Source organism: Salvelinus alpinus, chromosome 1, assembly GCF_045679555.1.
Source record: "Salvelinus alpinus chromosome 1, SLU_Salpinus.1, whole genome shotgun sequence".
Lineage (NCBI taxonomy): Eukaryota > Metazoa > Chordata > Actinopteri > Salmoniformes > Salmonidae > Salvelinus > Salvelinus alpinus.
Window position 1 is genome coordinate 14,461,918 of NC_092086.1, and position 23,102 is coordinate 14,485,019.

Sequence of the window (23,102 nt, forward strand, 5' to 3'; positions counted from 1 at the left end):
TGACTGTTAATAGGGTGTCATTTAAGATCTCACACACACACAGTCTCTTACCCGTCCGGTGTTGGCCTTGTCAGCCTCTGTGATTCTCCCCACCTCAGCGTTCTTGGCCTTCTTCCCCAGGACCTCTCCTTCTGTCCTCACTGCTGACGTACTGGTATGGTTCTGACTGGAGACACAGAGAGAGAGAGGGTTGTACTGGTATGGTTCTGACTGGAGACACAGAGAGAGAGAGTGTGCCATAGATTTGAGATGTTTGTAGAGTTTAGCGTGCGCTGTAAAGCCAGGGATTTCAGCAGAGTGGAGTGTCCACTCACCCAATCACAGCAGCAGGAAGTCCATTCTCCAGTCCTCTCTTTGGTGCAGAGTCTAGACATCCCAGAGAAGAGACAGACACCTGGTCAGACCTTTCACTGATTATAGGGAGTACATCACACACTCTAGACTCAAACACATACACTATCTCACACAGCTAGAATAACCATAGCAGCATTAGCACCACACAAAGCAGGGTCAGAACAGCTCCAGGGAAACACCTGCCCCTTAGCACTGGTCTCAGGTCAGATCACCACGCCCCAATCCTAACCTTAACTACTAGGAATAGAAACTCAGGAGTAGGGTTGAGCGGTATCCAGATGGGAAAAGGGGGGGGGGATACCCAGTCCGTTGTACAACTGAATAAGTACAACTGAAATGTGTCTTCCGGGCATTTAACCCAACCCCTCTGAATGTTCATACCGTCATACCGTTTCTGTACCATACCGAGGTGTACGATATGAACGGAAGTGCACACAAGGGGGCGCTGTTTCTAAAGAACGCACAAAACAATTTAGGCACCGGAGATCTTAATCCAGGAAGGGGGTTGAATATCTCTGCTGTAACCAATAAGCTTGATCCTGACATCTAGCTACTTAGCTATTCAGTTTTAACAAACCAGATGCAGAGCTAGAGTCCTGAACTGGATAGAATTTATTTCACACATCTCAGATTTCTTACAGGTCAACTGAACGTATAGTTGTAAAACAGTGGAGTGGCACGTCCCTCCGCAGCCCCAACGAGGGGAAATCATACCGTCTGTATGTCGAAACACTTCTTTATACAGTATACACGGTTTATCTCCCAAGCCTACTAAGGATGTTTCCACAAATGCACCCTATTCCCTATATAGTGCACTACTTTTGATAGGGTTTTTGGGCCCTGGACAAAGCAGTGCACTTTAAAGGGAATAAGGTGCCCTTTTGGGAAGTACACTAAACCTGACCCCAGAGCTGTGCTTAAGAGTGAATACATCATAAGCAACCAGGGTATCCATCCAGTATCACTGATATCATGTTATAATGATACCAACCAGGGTATCCATCCAGTCTCACTGATATCATGTTGTAATGATACCAACCAGGGTATCCATCCAGCATCCCCGATATCATGTTATAATGATACCAACCAGGGTATCCATCCAGCATCACTGATATCATGTTATAATGATACCAACCAGGGTATCCATCCAGTATCACTGATATCATGTTATAATGATACCAACCAGGGTATCCATCCAGCATCACTGATATTATGTTATAATGATACCAACCAGGGTATTCCATCCAGCATCACTGATATCATGTTATAATGATACCAACCAGGGTATCCATCCAGGCTCCCTGATATCATGTTATAATGATACCAACCAGGGTATCCATCCAGCATCACTGATATCATGTTGTAATGATACCAACCAGGGTATCCATCCAGCAATACTGATATCATGTTATAATGATACCAACCAGGGTATCCATCCAGCAATACTGATATCATGTTATAATGATACCAACCAGGGTATCCATCCAGTATCACTGATATCATGTTATAATGATACCAACCAGGGTATCCATCCAGCATCACTGATATTATGTTATAATGATACCAACCAGGGTATTCCATCCAGCATCACTGATATCATGTTATAATGATACCAACCAGGGTATCCATCCAGCATCACTGATATCATGTTCTAATGATACCAACCAGGGTATCCATCCAGCATCACTGATATCATGTTGTAATGATACCAACCAGGGTATCCATCCAGTCTCACTGACATAATGTTGTAATGATACCAACCAGGGTATCCATCCAGCATCACTGATATCATGTTATAATGATACCAACCAGGGTATCCATCCAGCAATACTGATATCATGTTATAATGATACCAACCAGGGTATCCATCCAGCATCACTGATATCATGTTATAATGATACCAACCAGGGTATCCATCCAGTATCACTGATATCATGTTATAATGATACCAACCAGGGTATCCATCCAGCATCCCTGATATCATGTTCTAATGATACCAACCAGGGTATCCATCCAGCATCCCTGATATCATGTTCTAATGATACCAGTGAGATAAACTCTCCGTGTTGTCACAACTAAACGGTTAAACATCACCCCATGCTCATGTCAAAAAATGCTTCTATGTCTTCAAACCCTTGACAAGATGCTGTATAACTCAACTGGTTTCATGCATTGTAAACCCATTCAAATTGATCAGAACATTTCCACCCAAACTGTGAAATTGTGTCAACGCCAGCCCGAATGTCAAGCAGTCTCTTCCCCATCACACTCAGACCCCAGGATCCAGCCCCACCCAACCCTGACACCTCACAGCCTCAGCCCAGAACCCACCCATCACACTCAGACCCCAGGATCCTGCCCTACCCAATCCTGACACCTCACAGCCTCAGCCCAGAACCCACCCATCACACTCAGACCCAGGATCCAGCCCCACCCAATCCTGACACCTCACAGCCTCAGCCCAGAACCCACCCATCACACTCAGACCCCAGGATCCAGCCCCACCCAACCCTGACACCTCACAGCCTCAGCCCAGAACCCACCCATCACACTCAGACCCCAGGATCCTGCCCTACCCAATCCTGACACCTCACAGCCTCAGCCCAGAACCCACCCATCACACTCAGACCCCAGGATCCTGCCCTACCCAATCCTGACACCTCACAGCCTCAGCCCAGAACCCACCCATCACACTCAGACCCCAGGATCCTGCCCTACCCAATCCTGACACCTCACAGCCTCAGCCCAGAACCCACCCATCATCACCCATCCAGCCCTCCTCCCACCCATCCAGCCCAGAACCCACCCATCATCACTCATTAACTCAACAACAAAGTGTCAGGTTTTAGAGTTGAAAACAACCTGGACCAGGAGTACCTCTGTTTTCTCTGAGTGCAGCTGTAGTGTAGCTGACATGCAAACACATGCATGAGCCAGGCTGTCTGTGTCCATACTGCAGGGCCATCTTTACACGGCCTTTACATGGCCTACCACCCTCGTCTCATAGCCTCAGATCAGAGTGACCTCATACCCTCATACCAGTGACCTCATACCAGTGACCTCATACCAGTGACCTCGTGATCTCATATCAGAGTGACCTCATACCCTCATATCAGTGACAATCTGAAATCAGAGATACTGATGTGAAAATAATTCCTGGAATTCCACCCAACTAAACCAATTATTTCATGTCAAGACAAACTAGTTTATATTTTTTATCTCCACACCAGTCCTGTAGCCTGACCCCATCCTGACCCCAGCCAGACCACTGTGCTCTCCTAACAGATCAGGACGGTGGAACAAAGCTACCAGTCCAGATCAGTAGTGTTTGTTAAGGGAAAGAGGGAGAAGACAAGGAGAGGTAGCCTGTATGAGGATAGAGACACTACCTAAACCAAGGCTGTGTCCCAGATGGCGCTCTATTCCCTACATGGGACTCATATGGCTCTGGTCAAAACAAGTACACTACATAGTGAATATGGTTCCATTTGGGACACAACCCAAGTCTCCTAGGGGACAGACAACCAATCAAACCTTCAGTATCCTCCTCCTCCTCCCTCCCCTCTTCTGAATGGCAGACAGGACAAAAAAGGGGGATGAAAGAAAGAGAGAGAAAAGGAGAGCGAAAGAGAGAGAGAGAAAGCGAAGGAGAGAGAGAGAGCGAAGGAGAGAAAGCGAAGGAGAGAGCGAAGGAGAGAGCGAAGGAGAGAGAGAAGGAGAGAGCGAAGGAGAGAGAGAGAGCGAGCAAAGGAGAGAGAGAGAGCGAAGGAGAGAAAGCGAAGGAGAGAGAGATAGAGCGAATGAGAGAGCGAAGGAGAGAAAGCGAAGGAGAGAGCGAATGAGAGAGAGAAGGAGAGAGAGAGCGAAGGAAGGAAAGAGAGAGAGATGAGGGAGAGTGAGAAGGAGAGAGATGAGAGAGAGCGAGACAAATGTAAAAATACATGAAATAGAAAAACAATAGTGAAAGGCAGGGTTGGGAAGTAACTGATTACATGTAATACATTAAATGTAATCTGATTACAAATAACTAAGCAGTTACGCTACCAGCAAACATATTGTAATCAGAGTACAGATACTTTTGAAAAACTAGATAATTAGTTATTGGATTACTACTACATTTAGACAGGATGTTTGTGAAAAAATACATTATGGCACCTTTCGGTTTTCTGAATGACATTCAATTCAACATTCAAAACAGGTGCAAGTTTATTCCACCTGAGACAGTCTGACCACAAGTCAGAAAACACTATGATGACACACCAAATGATGACCACCAATCAGAAACCACTATGTCGACACACCAAATGATGACCACCAATCAGAAACCACTGTCGACACACCAAATGATGACCACCAATCAGAAACCACTATGTCGACACACCAAATGATGACCACCAATCAGAAACCACTATGTCAACACACCAAATGATGACCACCAATCAGAAACCACTATGTCGACACACCAAGTGATGACCACCAATCAGAAACCACTATGTCGACACACCAAATGATGACCACCAATCAGAAATCACTATGTCGACACACCAAATGATGACCACCAATCAGAAACCACTGTCGACACACCAAATGATGACCACCAATCAGAAACCACTATGTTGACACACCAAATGATGACCACCAATCAGAAACCACTATGTCGACACACCAAATGATGACCACCAATCAGAAAACACTATGTCGACACACCAAATGATGACAACCAATCAGAAACCACTATGTCGACACACCAAATGACCACCAATCAGAAACCACTATGACGACACACCAAATGATGACCGCCAATCAGAAACCACTATGTTGATACACCAAATGATGACCACCAATCAGAATCCACTATGACGACACCAAATGTGTTTGATGGATCCTTTTTGTCTTCTTCTAATGAAAGTAATCCAAAAGTAATCAGATTACATTACTGTAATCGTTACTGAGTAATCCAAAAATTACATTACTGATTACAATTTGACAGGTAACTGGTAATTGTAACAGATTACATTTACAAAGTAACCTACCCAACCCTGACGAAAGGAGAGACAAACCATTATGTAATATGACTAGTTTAAAACGCTGAACACACAACAAGCAGGGGAGACGGTGCTAATGTGATGGTGTTAAACTGGTACGGACAACAAGCAGGGGAGACGGTGCTAATGTGATGGTGTTAAACTGGTACGGACAACAAGCAGGGGAGACGGTGCTAATGTGATGGTGTTAAACTGGTACGGACAACAAGCAGGGGAGACGGTGCTAATGTGATGGTGTTAAACTGGTACGGACAACAAGCAAGGGAGACGGTGCTAATGTGGTGGTGTTAAACTGGTACGGACAACAAGCAGGGGAGACGGTGCTAATGTGGTGGTGTTAAACTGGTACGGACAACAAGCAGGGGAGACGGTGCTAATGTGGTGGTGTTAAACTGGTACGGACAACAAGCAGGGGAGACGGTGCTAATGTGATGGTGTTAAACTGGTACGGAGGGGAGGGACTTGCTCTTGGTGATGAAGTGGAACAATGGAATCACATGTTTTCAAATAGAGGACAAAACTGAGATGATGACATGACAAACGGTGACAATGACTATAGTGGTTATAGAGATGATGACATGACAAACGGTGACAATGACTATAGTGGTTATAGTGTAGAGATGTAGCTGCTGCTGCTGCTGATGACGAAGATAATAAATGTCACCTGATTCGTCATCTTCCTGCTCTTTGTTGGCGTAAGTCCTGAGGAACTCAGCGAAGGCCCCGTCACGTGCCATCAGCTCCAGGTAGGAGCCCCTCTCAGTGATCTCTCCCTCCACCATCACCAGGATCAGATCTGCCTGGGGCAGGAAGCTCAGACCGTGGGTCACCAGGACACGAGTCTACGGAGACGGAGACACAGAGGGTCAGATTAGGGGATATTAGTATATTAAGGGATTTTAGTTGAATTGACAGATTGAAGATAGATATGGCACACAGACACAATCCATGTCTCAGTTGTCTCAAAGCTTAAAAATCCTTCTTTAACCAGGTCTCCTCCCCTTTATCTACACTGATTGAAGTGGATTTAACAAGTGACAACAATAAGGGATTCCTGGATTCACCTGGTCAGTCTACGTCATGGAAGGAGCATGTTTTGTACACTGAGTGTATATACAGTATATATATACTGTATATTTTGAATGAACAGCTGACTGAAGACTGGACGGCCGGGGATTTGTGCGGTTGAGTCCGTTTCAAAGATGGTGGAGAAATGAAGATAGTTCACTTAGACCATTTACCATGGGGGAAAAATGCCTGTTCCAGTCTGCTTAAGAGGTGGTTCTCCTACAGACATCAATGCAATAGCAGCTGTAGAGGAACCAGATACCACCTGGGTCTGGTCTACTTAGTTCATTGACTGTAGAGGAACCAGGTAACAGCTGGGTCTGGTCTACTTAGTTCATTGACTGTAGAGAAACTAGATAACAGCTGGGTCTGGTCTACTTAGTTCATTGACTGTATAATATGAACCAGATAACAGATGGGTCTGGTCTACTTAGTTCATTGACTGTAGAGAAACTAGATAACAGCTGGGTCTGGTCTACTTAGTTCATTGACTGTAGAGGAACCAGGTAACAGCTGGGTCTGGTCTACTTAGTTCATTGACTGTATAATATGAACCAGGTAACAGCTGGGTCTGGTCTACTTAGTTCATTGACTGTATAATATGAACCAGATAACAGCTGGGTCTGGTCTACTTAGTTCATTGACTGTAGAGGAACCAGGTAACAGCTGGGTCTGGTCTACTTAGTTCATTGACTGTAGCGGAACCAGATAACAGCTGGGTCTGGTCTACTTAGTTCATTGACTGTAGAGGAACCAGGTAACAGCTGGGTCTGGTCTACTTAGTTCATTGACTGTAGAGGAACCAGGTAACAGCAGGGTCTGGTCTACTTAGTTCATTGACTGTATAATATGAACCAGATAACAGCTGGGTCTGGTCTACTTAGTTCATTGACTGTAGAGGAACCAGGTAACAGCTGGGTCTGGTCTACTTAGTTCATTGACTGTAGCGGAACCAGATAACAGCTGGGTCTGGTCTACTTAGTTCATTGACTGTAGAGGAACCAGGTAACAGCTGGGTCTGGTCTACTTAGTTCATTGACTGTAGAGGAACCAGGTAACAGCTGGGTCTGGTCTACTTAGTTCATTGACTGTAGCGGAACCAGGTAACAGCTGGGTCTGGTCTACTTAGTTCATTGACTGTATAATATGAACCAGATAACAGCTGGGTCTGGTCTACTTAGTTCATTGACTGTAGAGGAACCAGGTAACAGCTGGGTCTGGTCTACTTAGTTCATTGACTATAGAGGAACCAGATAACAGATGGGTCTGGTCTACTTAGTTCATTGACTGTAGAGGAACCAGGTAACAGCTGGGTCTGGTCTACTTAGTTCATTGACTGTAGAGGAACCAGGTAACAGCTGGGTCTGGTCTACTTAGTTCATTGACTGTAGAGGAACCAGGTAACAGCTGGGTCTGGTCTACTTAGTTCATTGACTGTAGAGGAACCAGGTAACAGCTGGGTCTGGTCTACTTAGTTCATTGACTGTATAATATGAACCAGGTAACAGCTGGGTCTGGTCTACTTAGTTCATTGACTGTAGAGGAACCAGGTAACAGCTGGGTCTGGTCTACTTAGTTCATTGACTGTAGAGGAACCAGGTAACAGCTGGGTCTGGTCTACTTAGTTCATTGACTGTAGAGGAACCAGGTAACAGCTGGGTCTGGTCTACTTAGTTCATTGACTGTAGCGGAACCAGGTAACAGCTGGGTCTGGTCTACTTAGTTCATTGACTGTATAATATGAACCAGATAACAGCTGGGTCTGGTCTACTTAGTTCATTGACTGTAGAGGAACCAGGTAACAGCTGGGTCTGGTCTACTTAGTTCATTGACTGTAGCGGAACCAGATAACAGCTGGGTCTGGTCTACTTAGTTCATTGACTGTAGAGGAACCAGGTAACAGCTGGGTCTGGTCTACTTAGTTCATTGACTGTAGAGGAACCAGGTAACAGCTGGGTCTGGTCTACTTAGTTCATTGACTGTAGCGGAACCAGGTAACAGCTGGGTCTGGTCTACTTAGTTCATTGACTGTATAATATGAACCAGATAACAGCTGGGTCTGGTCTACTTAGTTCATTGACTGTAGAGGAACCAGGTAACAGCTGGGTCTGGTCTACTTAGTTCATTGACTATAGAGGAACCAGATAACAGATGGGTCTGGTCTACTTAGTTCATTGACTGTAGAGGAACCAGGTAACAGCTGGGTCTGGTCTACTTAGTTCATTGACTGTAGAGGAACCAGGTAACAGCTGGGTCTGGTCTACTTAGTTCATTGACTGTAGAGGAACCAGGTAACAGCTGGGTCTGGTCTACTTAGTTCATTGACTGTAGAGGAACCAGGTAACAGCTGGGTCTGGTCTACTTAGTTCATTGACTGTATAATATGAACCAGGTAACAGCTGGGTCTGGTCTACTTAGTTCATTGACTGTAGAGGAACCAGGTAACAGCTGGGTCTGGTCTACTTAGTTCATTGACTGTAGAGGAACCAGGTAACAGCTGGGTCTGGTCTACTTAGTTCATTGACTGTATAATAGGAACCAGGTAACAGCTGGGTCTGGTCTACTTAGTTCATTGACTGTATAATAGGAACCAGGTAACAGCTGGGTCTGGTCTACTTAGTTCATTGACTGTAGAGGAACCAGGTAACAGCTGGGTCTGGTCTACTTAGTTCATTGACTGTATAATATGAACCAGGTAACAGCTGGGTCTGGTCTACTTAGTTCATTGACTGTAGAGGAACCAGGTAACAGCTGGGTCTGGTCTACTTAGTTCATTGACTGTATAATATGAACCAGGTAACAGCTGGGTCTGGTCTACTTAGTTCATTGACTGTATAATATGAACCAGGTAACAGCTGGGTCTGGTCTACTTAGTTCATTGACTGTAGAGGAACCAGGTAACAGCTGGGTCTGGTCTACTTAGTTCATTGACTGGAGAGGAACCAGGTAACAGCTGGGTCTGGTCTACTTGGTTCATTGACTGTATAATATGAACCAGGTAACAGCTGGGTCTGGTCTACTTAGTTCATTGACTGTAGAGAAACCAGGTAACAGCTGGGTCTGGTCTACTTAGTTCATTGACTGTAGAGGAACCAGGTAACAGCTGGGTCTGGTCTACTTGGTTCATTGACTGTATAATATGAACCAGGTAACAGTTGGGTCTGGTCTACTTAGTTCATTGACTGTAGAGAAACCAGGTAACAGCTGGGTCTGGTCTACTTAGTTCATTGACTGTAGAGAAACCAGGTAACAGCTGGGTCTGGTCTACTTGGTTCATTGACTGTAGAGGAACCAGGTAACAGCTGGGTCTGGTCTACTTAGTTCATTGACTGTAGAGGAACCAGATAACAGCTGGGTCTGGTCTACTTAGTTCATTGACTGTAGAGGAACCAGATAACAGCTGGGTCTGGTCTACTTAGTTCATTGACTGTATAATAGGAACCAGGTAACAGCTGGGTCTGGTCTACTTAGTTCATTGACTGTATAATAGGAACCAGGTAACAGCTGGGTCTGGTCTACTTAGTTCATTGACTGTATAATATGAACCAGGTAACAGCTGGGTCTGGTCTACTTAGTTCATTGACTGTAGAGGAACCAGGTAACAGCTGGGTCTGGTCTACTTAGTTCATTGACTGTAGAGGAACCAGGTAACAGCTGGGTCTGGTCTACTTAGTTCATTGACTGTAGAGGAACCAGATAACAGCTGGGTCTGGTCTACTTAGTTCATTGACTGTAGAGGAACCAGGTAACAGCTGGGTCTGGTCTACTTAGTTCATTGACTGTAGAGGAACCAGGTAACAGCTGGGTCTGGTCTACTTAGTTCATTGACTGTAGAGGAACCAGGTAACAGCTGGGTCTGGTCTACTTAGTTCATTGACTGTAGAGGAACCAGGTAACAGCTGGGTCTGGTCTACTTAGTTCATTGACTGTATAATATGAACCAGGTAACAGCTGGGTCTGGTCTACTTAGTTCATTGACTGTAGAGGAACCAGATAACAGCTGGGTCTGGTCTACTTAGTTCATTGACTGTAGAGGAACCAGGTAACAGCTGGGTCTGGTCTACTTAGTTCATTGACTGTATAATATGAACCAGGTAACAGCTGGGTCTGGTCTACTTAGTTCATTGACTGTATAATATGAACCAGGTAACAGCTGGGTCTGGTCTACTTAGTTCATTGACTGTATAATATGAACCAGGTAACAGCTGGGTCTGGTCTACTTAGTTCATTGACTGTAGAGGAACCAGATAACAGCTGGGTCTGGTCTACTTAGTTCATTGACTGTAGAGGAACCAGATAACAGCTGGGTCTGGTCTACTTAGTTCATTGACTGTATAATATGAACCAGGTAACAGCTGGGTCTGGTCTACTTAGTTCATTGACTGTAGAGGAACCAGATAACAGCTGGGTCTGGTCTACTTAGTTCATTGACTGTAGAGGAACCAGGTAACAGCTGGGTCTGGTCTACTTAGTTCATTGACTGTAGAGGAACCAGGTAACAGCTGGGTCTGGTCTACTTAGTTCATTGACTGTATAATATGAACCAGGTAACAGCTGGGTCTGGTCTACTTAGTTCAGCCCCCAGCAAGGACGTCCCATGCCTGAAGGAAGACACACACAGTGTCACCAGCACTGTCTGAGTCTACAGAAACAAAAATCAGTCACACAGAGTCACACTGTAAACCAAATCCAAACTTATCACACACACACCAAAACACATCCCTGTTATAAACCCTGCCCTCTGTTTTGGGGTTACGACCTCTTACCCTGTCCTTGAGGACGCCCTGGGGCCCGATAACCTTTTCGAAGATGTGTTTGCCCACGTGGGCGTCGACCGCCGACAGAGGATCGTCCAATAGATAGACAGCACAGTCGCAGTAGACCGCCCTGGCGAGACTGACCCTCTGCTTCTGACCCCCTGACAGGTTCACACCCTGAGGAGAGAGGAGGGAAGACACCTGTGTTAAAATACAACCATCAATACGGCCAGTACCCAAGGCCAGACATGGGTTCTCTATTCACTTCCTGTACAGCAGGATACATTATCTCAAGGCCAGACATGGGTTCTCTAATCACTACCTGTACAGCAGGATACATTATCTCAAGGCCAGACATGGGTTCTCTAATCACTACCTGTACAGCAGGATACATTATCTCAAGGCCAGACATGGGTTCTCTAATCACTACCTGTACAGCAGGATACATTATCTCAAGGCCAGACATGGGTTCTCTATTCACTACCTGTACAGCGCGATACATTATCCCAAGGCCAGACATGGGTTCTCTAATCACTACCTGTACAGCACGATACATTATCTCAAGGCCAGACATGGGTTCTCTAATCACTACCTGTACAGCACGATACATTATCTCAAGGCCAGACATGGGTTCTCTATTCACTACCTGTACAGCAGGATACATTATCTCAAGGCCAGACATGGGTTCTCTATTCACTTCCTGTACAGCAGGATACATTATCTCAAGGCCAGACATGGGTTCTCTATTCACTACCTGTACAGCACGATACATTATCTCAAGGCCAGACATGGGTTCTCTAATCACTACCTGTACAGTACGATACATTATCTCAAGGCCAGACATGGGTTCTCTATTCACTACCTGTTCAGTAGGATACATTATCTCAAGGCCAGACATGGGTTCTCTATTCACTACCTGTACAGCACGATACATTATCTCAAGGCCAGACATGGGTTCTCTATTCACTACCTGTACAGCACGATACATTATCTCAAGGCCAGACATGGGTTCTCTATTCACTACCTGTTCAGTAGGATACATTATCTCAAGGCCAGACATGGGTTCTCTAATCACTACCTGTACAGCAGGATACATTATCTCAAGGCCAGACATGGGTTCTCTAATCACTTCCTGTACAGCAGGATACATTATCCCAAGGCCAGACATGGGTTCTCTCATCACTACTTGTACAGCACGATACATTATCTCAAGGCCAGACATGGGTTTCTCATCACTACCTGTACACCACGATACATTATCTCAAAGCCAGACATGGGTTCTCTATTCACTTCCTGTACAGCAGGATACATTATCTCAAGGCCAGACATGGGTTCTCTATTCACTACCTGTACAGCACGATACATTATCTCAAGGCCAGACATGGGTTCTCTATTCACTACCTGTACAGCACGATACATTATCTCAAGGCCAGACATGGGTTCTCTATTCACTACCTGTTCAGTAGGATACATTATCTCAAGGCCAGACATGGGTTCTCTATTCACTACCTGTACAGCACGATACATTATCTCAAGGCCAGACATGGGTTCTCTATTCACTACCTGTACAGCACGATACATTATCTCAAGGCCAGACATGGGTTCTCTATTCACTACCTGTTCAGCAGGATACATTATCTCAAGGCCAGACATGGGTTCTCTAATCACTACCTGTACAGCAGGATACATTATCTCAAGGCCAGACATGGGTTCTCTAATCACTACCTGTACAGCAGGATACATTATCCCAAGGCCAGACATGGGTTCTCTCATCACTACTTGTACAGCACGATACATTATCTCAAGGCCAGACATGGGTTTCTCATCACTACCTGTACACCACGATACATTATCTCAAAGCCAGACATGGGTTCTCTAATCACTACCTGTACAGCAGGATACATTATCTCAAGGCCAGACATGGGTTCTCTATTCACTACCTGTTCAGTAGGATACATTATCTCAAGGCCAGACATGGGTTCTCTATTCACCACCTGTACAGCAGGATACATTATCTCAAGGCCAGACATGGGTTCTCTATTCACCACCTGTACAGCACGATACATTATCTCAAGGCCAGACATGGGTTCTCTATTCACTACCTGTTCAGCAGGATACATTATCTCAAGGCCAGACATGGGTTCTCTATTCACTACCTGTACAGCACGATACATTATCTCAAGGCACACAGGGTGTTTAAAACCAACAACCTGGGTCCTTCCCTGGGTCCTACCAGTGGGCCTACCAGTGGGTCTACCAGTGGGCCTACCAGTGGGCCTACCAGTGGGCCTACCAGTGGGCCTACCAGTGGGTCCCAGCACTTACAAAACCAGTGACCATGGTCTCCCCAGTAGACCCCCTCCTGTCCTCACCTTCTCCCTGATCTAACCCTAACCCCCAGCAGACCCCCTCCTGTCCTCACCTTCTCCCTGATCTAACCCTAACCCCCAGCAGACCCCCTCCTGTCCTCACCTTCTCCCTGATCTAACCCTAACCCCCACTAGACCCCCTCCTGTCCTCACCTTCTCCCTGATCTAACCCTAACCCCCAGCAGACCCCCTCCTGTCCTCACCTTCTCCCCGATCTAACCCTAACCCCCAGCAGACCCCCTCCTGTCCTCACCTTCTCCCTGATCTAACCCTAACCCCCAGCAGACCCCCTCCTGTCCTCACCTTCTCCCCGATCTAACCCTAACCCCCAGCAGACCCCCTCCTGTCCTCACCTTCTCCCTGATCTAACCCTAACCCCCAGCAGACCCCCTCCTGTCCTCACCTTCTCCCTGATCCAACCCTAACCCCCAGCAGACCCCCTCCTGTCCTCACCTTCTCCCCGATCTCAGTGCCGTCTCCAGCAGACCCCCTCCTGTCCTCACCTTCTCCCTGATCTAACCCTAACCCCCAGCAGACCCCCTCCTGTCCTCACCTTCTCCCTGATCTAACCCTAACCCCCAGCAGACCCCCTCCTGTCCTCACCTTCTCCCCGATCTCAGTGCCGTCTCCAGCAGACCCCCTCCTGTCCTCACCTTCTCCCTGATCTAACCCCCATCAGACCCCCTCCTGTACTCACCTTCTCCCCGATCTCAGTGCCGTCTCCAGCAGGCAGGATCTCCAGGTCTGGCAGCAGGGCACAGGCCTCCACCACTCTGTGGTACCAGCTCTCCTTCCTCTCCTGACCAAACACTATGTTGTCTTTCAGGGTGGCATTCTGGATCCACGCCTGCTGAGGTACATAGGCCACAGAGCCCTAGAGAGAGAGAGGGGAGAGAGAGGAGAGAGAGGAGAGAGAGACATAACATCAACAGTCATAGCTGCTGACGTTAAAACCAACTACATCATGCCGTGGTCTGGTGTCCCAGCTCCAGACTCTGGACCCCATGCCCCTGCTGACGTTAAAACCAACTACATCATGCCGTGGTCTGGTGTCCTAGCTCCAGACTGGACCCCATGCCCCTGCTGACGTTAAAACCAACTACATCATGCCGTGGTCTGGTGTCCCAGCTCCAGACTGGACCCCATGCCCCTGCTGACGTTAAAACCAACTACATCATGCCGTGGTCTGGTGTCCCAGCTCCAGACTCTGGACCCCATGCCCCTGCTGACGTTAAAACCAACTACATCATGCCGTGGTCTGGTGTCCCAGCTCCAGACTCTGGACCCCATGCCCCTGCTGACGTTAAAACCAACTACATCATGTCGTGGTCTGGTGTCCTAGCTCCAGACTGGACCCCATGCCCCTGCTGACGTTAAAACCAACTACATCATGTCGTGGTCTGGTGTCCTAGCTCCAGACTGGACCCCATTACCCTGCTGACGTTAAAACCAACTACATCATGCCGTGGTCTGGTGTCCTAGCTCCAGACTGGACCCCATGCCCCTGCTGACGTTAAAACCAACTACATCATGCCGTGGTCTGGTGTCCTAGCTCCAGACTCTGGACCCCATGCCCCTGCTGACGTTAAAACCAACTACATCATGTCGTGGTCTGGTGTCCTAGCTCCAGACTGGACCCCATGCCCCTGCTGACGTTAAAACCAACTACATCATGCCGTGGTCTGGTGTCCTAGCTCCAGACTGGACCCCATGCCCCTGCTGACATTAAAACCAACTACATCATGTCGTGGTCTGGTGTCCCGGCTCCAGACTCTGGACCCCATGCCCCTGCTGACGTTAAAACCAACTACATCATGTCGTGGTCTGGTGTCCTAGCTCCAGACTGGACCCCATGCCCCTGCTGACGTTAAAACCAACTACATAATGCCGTGGTCTGGTGTCCCAGCTCCAGACTGGACCCCATGCCCCTGCTGACGTTAAAACCAACTACATCATGTCGTGGTCTGGTGTCCCAGCTCCAGACTCTGGACCTCATGCCCCTGCTGACGTTAAAACCAACTACATCATGCCGTGGTCTGGTGTCCCAGCTCCAGACTCTGGACCCCATGCCCCTGCTGACGTTAAAACCAACTACATCATGCCGTGGTCTGGTGTCCTAGCTCCAGACTCTGGACCCCATGCCCCTGCTGACGTTAAAACCAACTACATCATGTCGTGGTCTGGTGTCCTAGCTCCAGACTGGACCCCATGCCCCTGCTGACGTTAAAACCAACTACATCATGTCGTGGTCTGGTGTCCCAGCTCCAGACTGGACCCCATGCCCCTGCTGACGTTAAAACCAACTACATCATGCCGTGGTCTGGTGTCCTAGCTCCAGACTGGACCCCATGCCCCTGCTGACGTTAAAACCAACTACATCATGTCGTGGTCTGGTGTCCTAGCTCCAGACTGGACCCCATGCCCCTGCTGACGTTAAAACCAACTACATCATGTCGTGGTCTGGTGTCCTAGCTCCAGACTCTGGACCCCATGCCCCTGCTGACGTTAAAACCAACTACATCATGCCGTGGTCTGGTGTCCCAGCTCCAGACTCTGGACCCCATGCCCCTGCTGACGTTAAAACCAACTACATCATGTCGTGGTCTGGTGTCCTAGCTCCAGACTCTGGACCCCATGCCCCTGCTGACGTTAAAACCAACTACATCATGTCGTGGTCTGGTGTCCCAGCTCCAGACTGGACCCCATGCCCCTGCTGACGTTAAAACCAACTACATCATGCCGTGGTCTGGTGTCCCAGCTCCAGACTGGACCCCATGCCCCTGCTGACGTTAAAACCAACTACATCATGTCGTGGTCTGGTGTCCCAGCTCCAGACTGGACCCCATGCCCCTGCTGACGTTAAAACCAACTACATCATGTCGTGGTCTGGTGTCCTAGCTCCAGACTCTGGACCCCATGCCCCTGCTGACGTTAAAACCAACTACATTATGCCGTGGTCTGGTGTCCTAGCTCCAGACTCTGGACCCCATGCCCCTGCTGACGTTAAAACCAACTACATCATGCCGTGGTTTGGTGTCCCGGCTCCAGACTCTGGACCCCATGCCCCTGCTGACGTTAAAACCAACTACATCATGCCGTGGTCTGGTGTCCTAGCTCCAGACTGGACCCCATGCCCCTGCTGACGTTAAAACCAACTACATCATGTCGTGGTCTGGTGTCCCAGCTCCAGACTGGACCCCATGCCCCTGCTGACGTTAAAACCAACTACATCATGTCGTGGTCTGGTGTCCCAGCTCCAGACTGGACCCCATGCCCCTGCTGACGTTAAAACCAACTACATCATGTCGTGGTCTGGTGTCCCAGCTCCAGACTCTGGACCTCATGCCCCTGCTGACGTTAAAACCAACTACATCATGTCGTGGTCTGGTGTCCCAGCTCCAGACTGGACCCCATGCCCCTGCTGACGTTAAAACCAACTACATCATGTCGTGGTCTGGTGTCTTAGCTCCAGACTCTGGACCCCATGCCCCTGCTGACGTTAAAACCAACTACATCATGTCGTGGTCTGGTGTCCCAGCTCCAGACTCTGGACCCCATGCCCCTGCTGACGTTAAAACCAATTACATCATGCCGTGGTCTGGTGTCCCAGCTCCAGACTGGACCCCATGCCCCTGTTGACGTTAAAACCAACTACATCATGTCGTGGTCTGGTGTCCCAGCTCCAGACTCTGGACCCCATGCCCCTGCTGACGTTAAAACCAACTACATCATGCCGTGGTCTGGTGTCCTAGCTCCAGACTGGACCCCATGCGCCTGCTGACGTTAAAACCAACTACATCATGCCGTGGTCTGGTGTCCTAGCTCCAGACTGGACCCCATGCCCCTGCTGACGTTAAAACCAACTACATCATGTCGTGGTCTGGTGTCCTAGCTCCAGACTGGACCCCATGCCCCTGCTGACGTTAAAACCAACTACATCATGTCGTGGTCTGGTGTCCTAGCTCCAGACTCTGGACCCCATGCCCCTGCTGACGTTAAAACCAACTACATCATGTCGTGGTCTGGTGTCCCAGCTCCAGACTGGACCCCATGCCCCTGCTGACGTTAAAACCAACTAAATCATGCCGTGGTCTGGTGTCCCAGCTCCAGACTGGACCCCATGCCCCTGCTGACGTTAAAACCAACTACATCATGTCGTGGTCTGGTGTCCCAGCTCCAGACTGGACCCCATGCCCCTGCTGACGTTAAAACCAACTACATCATGTCGTGGTCTGGTGTCCCAGCTCCAGACTGGACCCCATGCCCCTGCTGACGTTAAAACCAACTACATCATGTCGTGGTCTGGTGTCCTAGCTCCAGACTCTGGACCCCATGCCCCTGCTGACGTTAAAACCAACTACATTATGCCGTGGTCTGGTGTCCTAGCTCCAGACTCTGGACCCCATGCCCCTGCTGACGTTAAAACCAACTACATCATGCCGTGGTCTGGTGTCCCGGCTCCAGACTCTGGACCCCATGCCCCTGCTGACGTTAAAACCAACTACATCATGCCGTGGTCTGGTGTCCCAGCTCCAGACTGGACCCCATGCCCCTGCTGACGTTAAAACCAACTACATCATGTCGTGGTCTGGTGTCCCAGCTCCAGACTGGACCCCATGCCCCTGCTGACGTTAAAACCAACTACATCATGTCGTGGTCTGGTGTCCCAGCTCCAGACTGGACCCCATGCCCTTGCTGACGTTAAAACCAACTACATCATGTCGTGGTCTGGTGTCCCAGCTCCAGACTCTGGACCTCATGCCCCTGCTGACGTTAAAACCAACTACATCATGCCGTGGTCTGGTGTCCTAGCTCCAGACTGGACCCCATGCCCCTGCTGACGTTAAAACCAACTACATCATGTCGTGGTCTGGTGTCCTAGCTCCAGACTGGACCCCATGCCCCTGCTGACGTTAAAACCAACTACATCATGTCGTGGTCTGGTGTCCTAGCTCCAGACTGGACCCCATGCCCCTGCTGACGTTAAAACCAACTACATCATGTCGTGGTCTGGTGTCCCAGCTCCAGACTCTGGACCTCATGCCCCTGCTGACGTTAAAACCAACTACATCATGTCGTGGTCTGGTGTCCCAGCTCCAGACTCTGGACCTCATGCCCCTGCTGACGTTAAAACCAACTACATCATGTCGTGGTCTGGTGTCCCAGCTCTAGACTCTGGACCCCATGTCCCTGCTGACGTTAAAACCAACTACATCATGTCGTGGTCTGGTGTCCTAGCTCCAGACTCTGGACCCCATGCCCCTGCTGACGTTAAAACCAACTACATCATGTCGTGGTCTGGTGTCCCAGCTCCAGACTCTGGACCCCATGCCCCTGCTGACGTTAAAACCAACTACATCATGTCGTGGTCTGGTGTCCCAGCTCCAGACTCTGGACCTCATGCCGCTGCTGACGTTAAAACCAACTACATCATGTCGTGGTCTGAACGTCAGCAGGGGCATGGGGTCCAGAGTCTGGAGCTAGAACACAAAACCAACTACATCATGCCGTGGTCTGGTGTCCCAGCTCCAGACTGGACCCCATGCCCCTGCTGAAGTTAAAACCAACTACATCATGCCGTGGTCTGGTGTCCCAGCTCCAGACTCTGGACCCCATGCCCCTGCTGACGTTAAAACCAACTACATCATGCCGTGGTCTGGTGTCCTAGCTCCAGACTGGACCCCATGCCCCTGCTGACGTTAAAACCAACTACCTCATGTCGTGGTCTGGTGTCCCAGCTCCAGACTGGACCCCATGCCCCTGCTGACGTTAAAACCAACTACCTCATGTCGTGGTCTGGTGTCCCAGCTCCAGACTCTGGACCCCATGCCCCTGCTGACGTTAAAACCAACTACATCATGCCGTGGTCTGGTGTCCTAGCTCCAGACTCTGGACCCCATGCCCCTGCTGACGTTAAAACCAACTACATCATGCCGTGGTCTGGTGTCCTAGCTCCAGACTCTGGACCCCATGCCCCTGCTGACGTTAAAACCAACTACATCATGACGTGGTCTGGTGTCCTAGCTCCAGACTGGACCCCATGCCCCTGCTGACGTTAAAACCAACTACATCATGCCGTGGTCTGGTGTCCTAGCTCCAGACTGGACCCCATGCCCCTGTTGACATTAAAACCAACTACATCATGTCGTGGTCTGGTGTCCCGGCTCCAGACTCTGGACCCCATGCCCCTGCTGACGTTAAAACCAACTACATCATGTCGTGGTCTGGTGTCCTAGCTCCAGACTGGACCCCATGCCCCTGCTGACGTTAAAACCAACTACATCATGCCGTGGTCTGGTGTCCCAGCTCCAGACTGGACCCCATGCCCCTGCTGACGTTAAAACCAACTACATCATGTCGTGGTCTGGTGTCCCAGCTCCAGACTCTGGACCTCATGCCCCTGCTGACATTAAAACCAACTACATCATGCCGTGGTCTGGTGTCCCAGCTCCAGACTCTGGACCCCATGCCCCTGCTGACGTTAAAACCAACTACATCATGCCGTGGTCTGGTGTCCTAGCTCCAGACTCTGGACCCCATGCCCCTGCTGACGTTAAAACCAACTACATCATGTCGTGGTCTGGTGTCCTAGCTCCAGACTGGACCCCATGCCCCTGCTGACGTTAAAACCAACTACATCATGTCGTGGTCTGGTGTCCCAGCTCCAGACTGGACCCCATGCGCCTGCTGACGTTAAAACCAACTACATCATGCCGTGGTCTGGTGTCCTAGCTCCAGACTGGACCCCATGCCCCTGCTGACGTTAAAACCAACTACATCATGTCGTGGTCTGGTGTCCTAGCTCCAGACTGGACCCCATGCCCCTGCTGACGTTAAAACCAACTACATCATGTCGTGGTCTGGTGTCCTAGCTCCAGACTCTGGACCCCATGCCCCTGCTGACGTTAAAACCAACTACATCATGCCGTGGTCTGGTGTCCCAGCTCCAGACTCTGGACCCCATGCCCCTGCTGACGTTAAAACCAACTACATCATGTCGTGGTCTGGTGTCCTAGCTCCAGACTCTGGACCCCATGCCCCTGCTGACGTTAAAACCAACTACATCATGTCGTGGTCTGGTGTCCCAGCTCCAGACTGGACCCCATGCCCCTGCTGACGTTAAAACCAACTAAATCATGCCGTGGTCTGGTGTCCCAGCTCCAGACTGGACCCCATGCCCCTGCTGACGTTAAAACCAACTACATCATGTCGTGGTCTGGTGTCCCAGCTCCAGACTGGACCCCATGCCCCTGCTGACGTTAAAACCAACTACATCATGTCGTGGTCTGGTGTCCCAGCTCCAGACTGGACCCCATGCCCCTGCTGACGTTAAAACCAACTACATCATGTCGTGGTCTGGTGTCCTAGCTCCAGACTCTGGACCCCATGCCCCTGCTGACGTTAAAACCAACTACATCATGCCGTGGTCTGGTGTCCTAGCTCCAGACTCTGGACCCCATGCCCCTGCTGACGTTAAAACCAACTACATCATGCCGTGGTCTGGTGTCCCGGCTCCAGACTCTGGACCCCATGCCCCTGCTGACGTTAAAACCAACTACATCATGCCGTGGTCTGGTGTCCTAGCTCCAGACTCTGGACCCCATGCCCCTGCTGACGTTAAAACCAACTACATCATGCCGTGGTCTGGTGTCCCAGCTCCAGACTGGACCCCATGCCCCTGCTGACGTTAAAACCAACTACATCATGTCGTGGTCTGGTGTCCCAGCTCCAGACTGGACCCCATGCCCCTGCTGACGTTAAAACCAACTACATCATGTCGTGGTCTGGTGTCCCAGCTCCAGACTGGACCCCATGCCCTTGCTGACGTTAAAACCAACTACATCATGTCGTGGTCTGGTGTCCCAGCTCCAGACTCTGGACCTCATGCCCCTGCTGACGTTAAAACCAACTACATCATGCCGTGGTCTGGTGTCCTAGCTCCAGACTGGACCCCATGCCCCTGCTGACGTTAAAACCAACTACATCATGTCGTGGTCTGGTGTCCTAGCTCCAGACTGGACCCCATGCCCCTGCTGACGTTAAAACCAACTACATCATGTCGTGGTCTGGTGTCCTAGCTCCAGACTGGACCCCATGCACCTGCTGACGTTAAAACCAACTACATCATGTCGTGGTCTGGTGTCCCAGCTCCAGACTCTGGACCTCATGCCCCTGCTGACGTTAAAACCAACTACATCATGTCGTGGTCTGGTGTCCCAGCTCCAGACTCTGGACCTCATGCCCCTGCTGACGTTAAAACCAACTACATCATGTCGTGGTCTGGTGTCCCAGCTCCAGACTCTGGACCTCATGCCCCTGCTGACGTTAAAACCAACTACATCATGTCGTGGTCTGGTGTCCCAGCTCCAGACTCTGGACCTCATGCCCCTGCTGACGTTAAAACCAACTACATCATGTCGTGGTCTGGTGTCCCAGCTCCAGACTCTGGACCTCATGCCCCTGCTGACGTTAAAACCAACTACATCATGTCGTGGTCTGGTGTCCCAGCTCCAGACTCTGGACCCCATGCCCCTGCTGACGTTAAAACCAACTACATCATGCCGTGGTCTGGTGTCCCAGCTCCAGACTCTGGACCCCATGCCCCTGCTGACGTTAAAACCAACTACATCATGCCGTGGTCTGGTGTCCTAGCTCCAGACTCTGGACCCCATGCCCCTGCTGACGTTAAAACCAACTACATCATGTCGTGGTCTGGTGTCCTAGCTCCAGACTGGACCCCATGCCCCTGCTGACGTTAAAACCAACTACATCATGTCGTGGTCTGGTGTCCCAGCTCCAGACTGGACCCCATGCGCCTGCTGACGTTAAAACCAACTACATCATGCCGTGGTCTGGTGTCCTAGCTCCAGACTGGACCCCATGCCCCTGCTGACGTTAAAACCAACTACATCATGTCGTGGTCTGGTGTCCTAGCTCCAGACTGGACCCCATGCCCCTGCTGACGTTAAAACCAACTACATCATGTCGTGGTCTGGTGTCCTAGCTCCAGACTCTGGACCCCATGCCCCTGCTGACGTTAAAACCAACTACATCATGCCGTGGTCTGGTGTCCCAGCTCCAGACTCTGGACCCCATGCCCCTGCTGACGTTAAAACCAACTACATCATGTCGTGGTCTGGTGTCCTAGCTCCAGACTCTGGACCCCATGCCCCTGCTGACGTTAAAACCAACTACATCATGTCGTGGTCTGGTGTCCCAGCTCCAGACTGGACCCCATGCCCCTGCTGACGTTAAAACCAACTAAATCATGCCGTGGTCTGGTGTCCCAGCTCCAGACTGGACCCCATGCCCCTGCTGACGTTAAAACCAACTACATCATGTCGTGGTCTGGTGTCCCAGCTCCAGACTGGACCCCATGCCCCTGCTGACGTTAAAACCAACTACATCATGTCGTGGTCTGGTGTCCCAGCTCCAGACTGGACCCCATGCCCTGCTGACGTTAAAACCAACTACATCATGTCGTGGTCTGGTGTCCTAGCTCCAGACTC

The 23,102-nt window shown here is 49.6% G+C and overlaps 1 protein-coding gene across 3 annotated transcripts in view; it reads right to left on the reverse strand.

Annotated features, from left to right (window-relative positions):
• The window catches only part of abcc1 (ATP binding cassette subfamily C member 1 (ABCC1 blood group)), a 77,812-nt gene that overhangs the window by 16,735 nt on the left and 37,975 nt on the right, over positions 1-23,102 (reverse strand). For 2 of the 3 annotated variants that reach the window (XM_071391909.1, XM_071391927.1), the window contains 5 exons: positions 14,291-14,467; positions 11,234-11,401; positions 6,064-6,241; positions 315-366; positions 52-166 (listed from right to left, as the gene is read on the reverse strand). In XM_071391909.1, coding sequence (XP_071248010.1) covers positions 52-166; positions 315-366; positions 6,064-6,241; positions 11,234-11,401; positions 14,291-14,467 — 690 coding nt within the window. Of the gene's footprint in view, positions 1-51; positions 167-191; positions 211-314; positions 367-6,063; positions 6,242-11,233; positions 11,402-14,290; positions 14,468-23,102 lie in introns of all 3 variants that reach the window. The other variant, XM_071391918.1, reaches the window with a different exon arrangement.